The 9734-nt window shown below is 39.9% G+C and overlaps 1 protein-coding gene across 1 annotated transcript; it reads right to left on the bottom strand.

Annotated features, from left to right (window-relative positions):
* Window positions 1-777: 777 nt before the first annotated feature.
* Window positions 778-8251, bottom strand: pnpla2 (patatin-like phospholipase domain containing 2). The gene is made up of 9 exons (XM_006789216.3): window positions 7621-8251; window positions 6555-6787; window positions 6046-6111; window positions 5020-5229; window positions 4815-4875; window positions 4237-4440; window positions 3085-3217; window positions 2671-2793; window positions 778-2125 (listed from the first exon to the last, which is right to left on the bottom strand). The coding sequence occupies exons 1-9, from the start codon at window positions 7805-7807 to the stop codon at window positions 1792-1794; spliced, it is 1551 nt and encodes a 516-aa protein (XP_006789279.2). The 5' UTR covers window positions 7808-8251; the 3' UTR covers window positions 778-1791.
* Window positions 8252-9734: the final 1483 nt, after the last annotated feature.

Raw genomic sequence — 9734 nt, 5'->3', positions numbered from 1 at the left:
GCTGCGTGACGTTAAAGATAAGGACAGGGCATAAACAGGCAATAAGAATGAGTTGATAAATACACAGAATATACAGTATATACACAGTTTTAGAATTAAAGTGACTGAATAAGTGAATGCACTGCTGTGTTATGTTAGTAACTTAAAAAGAGCTCAAGAGTCATGCACATTCATGCAAATATAATGGAAAAGGGGGATAAAAAGTAAAATATATACACTCCACTCCTGATCTCATCTGAGATTGTCTTATAAGTCTTGTTTTTTTTTTCCTTTCAGATACAAATGTCATGTTCCTTTTAGAGAGAAGAGCATTTCTCCTGAGAAAACACGTCATACTTATTTAGTCTTTTTTAATTGTTCTGTCATGAACTTTAACATTTAACATGCTAACTGAGGTCTGTCTAGTCTGAGATGTAGCTCTTAGTTTTTCATAGTTTCTCTGAGCACTTCACAGTCTGATGTTGGGGTGAATTTGCTTGAGTTTCTCAATAGCTACAAGCAAACAGGGAAATTGTGGCAGCTTTTCTTTTGTCCTAACATGGCATTGTCCATGTTAGGACACTATTTATGTTACCCTTTTAGTTGCTGTCCAACTGTATCCTGCTGTGTTATGTTGTCCTTGTTCATTTCACTGAGGTATTTTTCAAAGTCTGCCATGATCCCTGAGTCATCATTTGGTCACTGCCTGGCATGTGTTACGTTTTTCTTCTTTTCATTGTCAGCTACAGGTTTACAGGCTAATGTGAGAACAGGAATATGAAGACACAAATATTGATCATCACTTTATTTCACAATAAAATGCATATTTTTCTCTGAAACATTTTTTTTTTTTACATCATTTGGCACTCATTTTGCAATTATTTCATTGAAGGTTAAGGCACAGCATGGGAGTAGATCACACAGTTAAAGATGCAGCACACAGTGCAAGAAGAATTTTAACAAGTAGGTTGTAACCTACAAACAAAAGGCACAGTCAGATTAATGGGGCTTAAAAAAATCACGTTTTCACATTTTTGATTTACTACATATGCACTAAACATGTAGCAACAAATCAAATCTGTCAACATTCAATGCTAAATATTTAAAATCATTTATAAAAAGCTTCAACTTACATCTAAATAAATCGAGATGATCAAAAAATATATACATGATTTGGAAAAAGTAAAGCACTTGTATTTTTCATATAAATAATTGTTAATACATAAGGCATTGCCATTAAAATGAACCAAGAAACATAAAGTGTTGTCTTTCACACTATGCATTGACACTTGCATCACGTAAATGGAGTAGGTACGTGTACTAAACAGACTGGTTCATCAGTCGTTTTGCCCTCTGTGTAGCAAAAGTTACTTAAAGCTCATGACTGGATACAGAAGGAAAACTCTGATTAACTACTGGTCAGCACTCCACCAAAAACATAAACACACACCTATTTTAACCGTGCAACCTCAAGTGCTCATTCTTTGTTTCCAACATCCTGTAATTCAAGTCTGTACATGACTGAGCACATGTGCTAAGTTTAAATGCACTTCTGTAGACACACGATCATGATGTGTGTATGGCCTTACAATAGTTGAGCAAACACCTCAGTTCAGCGTCATGCACTGGTCCAAAGGCATTTAAAACAAAGTTAAGTGTAAATATGTGAAACAATTAAAATTTCCAACCATTAGAAAATGGGGACGATCATATTACAAATATCTTCTTTCAGCCAAAAATACCTTAACATGAGGAAGAAGACAGAGCTTTAAATCTGATTTGATGTTGTCTCTCTATCAGCACTCTTAAGAGCTACTGGTAGTTTCCAGAGTTAGCATCTTTTGGAAGTTTAAGACAACCTGTGTGCATTGTGAGACCTTCAGAGGAAAGGTCAGAGGAAAGGTCAGAGGAAAGGTCAGTAGCAGAGCTGTTATTTGGTGACATCATTCCAGTTTTGAAGGAGCCTTGCAGATCCATGTTGATACAGAGCACATCTGAAAGCAGCTGCCTCTTGTAGTTTTCCAGACGCGTGAAGACATCCTGGACTGAAGAGCTCCTCCCATTCACCCAAGTGGGAAACAGGCTTGGGGAGCTGAAGTGGGATGGGATGGACTTGTAGTGGTGCATCTCCAGTTGGCAGAACAACCTAGTATTCATGAGAAGTATTTACCAGCATGAATATGGAGTACGCTGTAACTGTTTGATTTTGTGTTATTAAATCAGGTTTAGATACAAAAAAACACAACATTTTTATGACAACGAATCAAATGCAGATGTGTGAACGAGGAGAGGGAATCTGCAGTTAGCGGCTCTGCTTCACTTTCAAATTATCATATAGATCCTAAAACCTCCCTGTAGATCATCTTCTGTGAACTACACGGCAGATAGCTACAGCAACCAAATGATACTGTTGCTCTGTAACTGCTGGATGTGTCTACACGGTCAATTTATCAGACAGAACAGGGATTTTTAGTCGCTACTTGTTTCTGCTGCCCCCAACAGGATCACATAACCAGTTACTGTAGCTTTAACCAAGTTGAAATTAAGCACTGTTCATTCACTGTATGAGGCAGATCCAGTTTTGGGGTTTATCAACATGGCATCATAATGACAGGCGTTGTAACTATGTGGCATAAATGGATGGCAGAAACAGTAAGTTAAAGTTTTGTGTAACTGCAGAGCTAAACCTACCTGGCAGATACACTGTGGGACAAGCTTCTGGAGGTCTGGCGAAGAAAACGCTGTAGGATTTTCAATAACTGTTCTTGAATCCACACCACATCTTCCTGCACATCTGGCAGCCACTCCAAAAGTCTACACAAGGGACACACGATTATTAGTCAGAGGACATAGTCGCCAGAATCAAAATCAGAATACTTTATTAATCCCTGAGGAAATTATAAGGTTACAGTTGCTCCCAGACAGTAAGAACAGTAACTGACTGAACCAACTTAAATAATACTATATATATTGCAGTAATAGTAAAATGGTGCTAAGACAGATTTTCACTGTATGCACTCTAAGTGAAATACAGTTTAAAGGTAATTCGTTCAATAAAAGGGACTACATGTACAAACAGACAGACGTAATGAAGTCCTATAGCACCTGAGAGTCAAGGACATAGCAGACTCCAGGGTGAGAGTGTAGGGAAGCATCATGGCTGTGGCCATCCTGACAGGAAGCAGGTTGCTTAGCGACTGCGCCAGGCTCCTCCTCTCCATGCAGGCCTCGACCAGAGCTGCAGAGGGAGGCAGAGAGACAGAATTACCCTCCTCTGTGCAAAACTACAAAGAAACTGTACACAAGTTCTATCTTATGACATATCAAAGGCATTTTTCCAGTACAGAAGAGATTGTGTACTTTATTTTCCCACAAGACTTGCAGTGACGTAAAGGTTTGAGCACTTTTACTCAAAATCTGTGCTGTGACTATTATAGTTAGCAGACAATTTGCTGATTTCCAAAAGATGAACCAAGCTTGACATTTAAACCAAGATAAGGGTTTTATAAAACAACTGGCACTAGAATAATCACATCTTAATTTTATGCCTTTACCCACGGGGTAGAGGTGCAGTTCATATCCAAGTCTGCCCTGATTTGACTTTTAGCAATTTTATCATTTTAGACATTTGTATAAATGTTGTACGAATTCTTCATTAACAAAAAAATGCAAAAAACCCAAATGTTTGTTGTGAGGTCACAGTATACATTTAAACACAGAGAGTTCCTCCATAAGTTCAATTTAAAGAATTCACTTCAGGTATTCCTGAGATATGACACAAGACGTCCAGTCACAAAAACATAAAGATCTTGGCCATTGCTGCCTGTGTTCTTAAAAAAGAGTAGCAGGCAAAATGTTTACAAAGGTCTCAGGACTTTAGTTAGATTTATAAGGCTTCACAAGGATTGAAAAACTCAGCTGGCTACATAAAGGCTTACAAGCTGTGATTTCTCCTAAAGAGAGTTTTAATATGAACCAACTGTGCAAGATGCTAAAAACTTTGTTTGAAACTGGGAGAAATGGAACAAAAAAGCAACATTGCTTAACATTTTAAACGTTAGGTCCTTGCATTATTGTTCACAGTGACAAATATTTTAAAGATTATGAAAGGAGTTTTAAATTGTTTTTAATCTCTAGATATGTTTATCCACTACCCAGGCAGATGCTGCTTTCAATTTACACTAAAAGGTTCCATTTCTTGCTTTGTCACAGTGTACCAACTTTTCAACTCAGTCTGTACCTTCGGCATCATGTTACCTTTGTGCAGCGCGGGAGGAAGGTACTCAATGATCTGCTCGTCGAAAGAGGCGCAGGCATAAACCTCCAATGCTGTCTCTTCCACCTGTGGCTTTTCTTTGTCTTCACTTTTATTTGCGTCCTCCTCTTCACTGACTTCCTCATTTTCTTCTTTGTTAGTTAGTAGTGATCTGTCTGTATAAATTCGGTGGAGGTTAAGCAATCCTGAAAAGAAGAGAAAATACCAGAGTAACTCATTTAATCTGGAACCATCAGTCAGAGCCATTTCTTAATAAAATAAATAACTTAACGAGTTCATAATGTTTAAAATACTTCTGTTGCTAAGTGTCGCCTTAGTAAACTCATGCTTTGAGTTACATAAAGCTAACGACTAACGATAACGGCTAAGAGACGCCAAATCACAGGAAAAATCAGTCTATTGATTTGATGACATAGTCATAGGAAGCACAAGCAGTGATAGTATATCTGGCTGATAATGTTTGTACATATCTCAGAGCCAGGGGACAAAAGATCGATTCGACTTGTCAGTACCAATCAGAAGAAGCTTTGAAGTAAGTTGGCAGATCAACAACCCTTACCATTTCTCTTTAAAAAATGCAGCGCATCCGTGTATCCCTGTTTACACATGGCCTTCATTACCTGCACTCAAAACAAACACATAGAGTTATCTCACATGAGTCAGAGAGGCCCACTGAGTTCACTCACTGAGCCAATCAATTTGTCGGCAGCTGTGTGTGTATCTCTATGTGCATAGATCCGGAAGGCTGTAATCAAGCTGCATACCATTGGATCTGGAGGAAAAAGTGCTCTGGAGACTCTGTAGAGGTTTTTAAGAGTGAACTTGATGCTTGTGTTAGTGAAGCGAAGCTCGTGCATGTTGGTCGAGGTGTCTCGGGGGCAGATGTCGCTCTCTCCTGAGAACGGGGACACGGTGATGGTGTTTTTTAGCTCGTACTGAGGGAGGTTGTCTGAGATTCCTCCATCAACGTATCGCTGCACAAATAAAGAAAAAAAAACCCATCAGAAAATCTACAGAAAATAACACGTGACTGACTTTAAATGACCTGTGTCCTTACAGCATTTTCTAAACAGGATGATGATAGCAATGACATAATATCCCGTGTATTGACTAATCTGTGTTTTTATTGAAGTGGAGGAATGGCAGAGGTTTCACACTGTGTCAACAGATAAGATGTGGATGACATCAGCAATCTGAACTTGAGCCACTGAGGGTTAAGAGAGCGAGAACAGACTAACTTTGAAAGCCTGTGCACCATCACATTTGGCTCTGCTACTCTCTAATTTTGGTCACAAGCTCTGCATACAAACAAGAGCACGTGAGCTCCAAAAAAACCATCACAAAGGCCACGGCGAGCAGTTGGGAACGCTGGTATTGCTCAACGATGTTTCCCAGAAAAAAACATTTGTTCTAGAAACATGGCCAGCAAAACTTCCCCCTTTAGTGTGACACTAAAACACTAACTCTGCAGGAATTTTATAATCATTGTTTCCAAGCACATGCCATTCAGAGCAAACACATTCTCAGGGAAGGGAGGGCCCTGACGGGTGCACTTACAGAAAGAAGAAAAAGTGCCAAAAGTCACAGCAAAGCACAATAGAAGGAAACACAATGTGTAATTCAAGCAAAGCAGCAAAGCGGACTCGCCATGACATGTTTTAAACATTTGTGCTTCTATTGTCCAACATTTAATATCTTCTTAGGGAAAGATTTAATTAAATATTCCCAAAGCAGGAACGTGAGATTAAAAGAAAGGTGCACGGATGCCAGATAAGAGTACATTTACTTACTACTCCTTGCAGTGTGGGAGGAATGATGCCACAGTACACTGGGATGTAGGCACTGCAGACACACGCCTGATTTGGAAAAGAAATAATAAGAAACAACGTCTGATTAATAATTGTAAATGGAAATACAGTTCTTTGACCGCTGGAGATTTTCTGATTGATTTAAATCAAATCAAGCAGACTGCAGCTAAATAATACTCACAGCACATAAACACTGTGATATCAGAAATTATTATTATTGTTTTTCTGGTCTTAAAGCATATTTTATAATAACATTAACTGAAATTTAAAAAAAAAAACTAGGGCTGCAGCTTGTAACTTTTATTATTACAATATAACAACCTGCACAACAATTCAAGCACAACATATCAGAAAATGGTGAAAAAATTGTGTGTCATAGTCCAATGTAGCATCTGCATATAATTTGTTTTGCCTCAATAACAAAGGAGTTGCAGTGGAGATGAATATTATGTTGCAGCAAGCCTGCTGATCAAAGTATTAACACTGCATACCTGCACCACTTCCTCCTTGTTGTTGAACTGGGTCACCAAGACGTTTTCTCCATCTGTAACTCGGGTGAGAGAGATTCCCAGCCTCCCACTGGCTCGATGGTGGCAATCAGCTGGCAGAGTGCGTCGCAGCATGTGTCGCACGATCTTCACCAGGTTAAAGGAAGGATGCATCGGTCCGAGGAATCGCTTTCTCGCGTCTTTGGCAACCTCAATGATGCTTGCACCAGCCTCTCCTGTGAAACAGGGAAACAGACATTGGCGTCTGGGAACTGTTGTGCACTTTATGACAGAAAGTTTTGGTGCTTTTGTTGCAGTGAATAAGAACTAGATAAAGCATTTTAAGGGGACAGGTTACGTTATTGTATTTTTGCACAACTCTGTTTCTTGTGAAGGTCTCACACAAGAATTTCACTCACATGTACTCTACCAGTGTACCTGCACATGTGATGTGACAATAAAGGTGATTTGATTTGACATATACATATACATAATTATGCTTTTAATATATATATAATTAAGAGCATGCCAAATTTTAGCAATACTCCAATATTACATTCATAGTCCTTGGGAAGGTCGTGTAGTATACAACAAAACAGACACAAATACATTCACAATCGGTTTTTACATGCACAGCATCAGATAAGGGGACTTGCTTGGGTAACAGGCGATACATTTAAAGCAAGAATTAGAAGACTGATGACAATCCTGTTACAAAACATCCTCTCTTCCTCAGAAGATGGTTATCACTTTTGAGTTGCACCTCTGAGCTGATGAGCGTGAGGATGGCCTCAATGCCACTCTGTTTCCATTTCATGCTACATCTGTCTGTGAAGGTTCTCAGTTACCCAGGTCATCGTAGTCAAAGGAGCTTGCAAAGAAAAGCGTCTGGACTTCTTAAGTCCAGGCGCAACTTAAAGAAGTCCAGACGCTTTTCTTTGCAAGCTCCTTTGACTTCATGCTACATCATTTTCTTATCCCGCTCATTTCAAGCTATAACGCATAGTTACATGCAATAACTCCTACATAGTACTCGAGCTTAGTAATCTAAGACCCAAAAGATACTTGCCGAGACATACTCCAGTGACCAGAGCAGTGGCGGTGAGAGCTCCAGCAGATGCACCGTATATGTGCCGGGCGTTCTGGACCAGAAAGGGAGCCTGCTCCTGCAGGCAGCTAGCCACGCCAATGTGGTAGATACCAAGGAAGCCGCAGCCGGCGAAAGAGATGTTCCACGGGGAGTCCAGTGGAAACATCCTGCCAGGGCGGTCCACAGCTGTGGACTCCAGTGGGGCTAAGGTCGCTGGAACACGATACGACTGAGTTTACGCAGATACCAACTTATAAAAGCTAGCTAACAGTCTCCTTCTAGAGCCTGTTCATAACTTATATCTACTGTTAATCTGTTAATCTACTGTCTACTGTTTTCGTTAAGCCTAAGTCAGATTTTCCGTTGCAGGTAGCGCCTAAACAGTCAGACTGTTTAAAAATGCCTTCACGGTAAAAAGTAAGAAAGCTGTAATTACAAGCAGCCCTGGACTGGTTAATATACCGACGCAGTAGACCACGGGGACTTGTTGTGATTTCATGAAGTACTGGCGGAAGGAGGGCGTAGAGCGAACCCGGCTGGCCAATCATCAACGACACCGCAAATTCTAGTTCACCAATCACAATCGAGAAAGATACTAAAGTGACCAATCACACTCTGCGTCGTTGAAACACCCGGAAAGTCACAGAGCGGTCACACGCGTCTTCTCTGACAGCTGTCAAAAGTTCGTCCCCAGACGGAGCAAGGAGTTTTGTTTTGTCCTTTCTATATTTGTCTATCTGTTTATGTTTTTTCGTTGTCAGGAAAAAATGTCCAGTCTAGGATCTATGAGGATTTTCTTCAATGATAGATGTTATCGCTCGGAAGGTGTATTGATTTCCTGTTATGCAATATTGGCAAAATAAGACAGATTATCACCCCCCACCACCACCACCACCCATCCACACACACACACACAAACACACGCAGGGAGGCATCGCCACAAAATAGTAAACATTGGTACAAGTTGAAATGGTAGTAGGGTTTCACAACATACAGTAATGAAGTCCCAAATCTCTTGCGCCTGAAGTACACCCAGCAATAACACTGAAATGTTTTTCTGCTAAACTTCACAGAAATAGATTGCACATAGTCACTGCTGTGGGAACTGATTCAGGTTCTGTTCGGGACACCATGATTTCTCCGGGGAGCATGCCCTATTATGAGCTAGAGTTGATTCTTTTAAAAAATGATAACTGGATCACAAATTGTTCTTGGGCAGTCCAGACCTTCTGGGGCACGCTTGGACTCACAAAAAATGGACTGAACTCCAAGAAAGCCACTAAAAAAACCAACAAAAGAATACAGGAGGTGACACTTTTTTTCTGACGGAGTATTATGTTCTGATCACTCTGACTCTACCACCTTTGACCTTCGGCATAATTTATCTTAGTCAAACAAATACTTTTACACTTTAAAGCAAATTTTCCACAATGACCTTTTGACATAATTTCCTCATCGACATATTGATTTCTGGACTTATCACTGAACAAATGGACAACACAGTTAAAAACAAGTAGCACATTTGAGGACGAATGATGACAGTATAGAAGCTAAAGGTCTTCTAGAGCTATTTTCTATATAAAAAATATATTTATTTATAAACATACATATATATTAAATATCATATGTTATGGCTGTTTTGTGTATGCCAGAATAACTGCAGGCTGAAAATATTACTTTTAAGTAACATTTGTCAGTAAGTTAAAAGTAACAATTTTGGCATATGTATAATTTATATGAACATGTTAACTGTAAGTTAATGCAAATATTAAATCAGGAACTCAATGCATTAGGCATGTATACATGGTCAAGACAACATGCTCTTCAAACCAAGCATGAGAATTAGGAATAAAGGTGATTTAAATATCTTCAAAAGCGGCACGGTTGTTGGGGCCAGACAGGCATGCCTGAGTAGTCAGAAACTGTTGATCTGCTGGGTCTTTCCCACAGGCTGGGGGTTAGGAACCGCATCTGTAACCGGAAGGTTGCCGGTTCGATCCCCGGGCTCTTTGTCCTGGTCGTTGTGTCCTTAGGGAAGAAACTTTACCCTACTGCATACTGGTGTTGGCCAGAGGGGCCGATGGCGCGATATG

The sequence above is a fragment of the Neolamprologus brichardi genome, chromosome 7, assembly GCF_056152115.1.
Source record: "Neolamprologus brichardi isolate AB-2024 chromosome 7, ASM5615211v1, whole genome shotgun sequence".
Lineage (NCBI taxonomy): Eukaryota > Metazoa > Chordata > Actinopteri > Cichliformes > Cichlidae > Neolamprologus > Neolamprologus brichardi.
The sequence above is the reverse complement of the archived record's forward strand: the minus strand, read 5'-3'. Positions and strand labels throughout refer to the sequence as shown.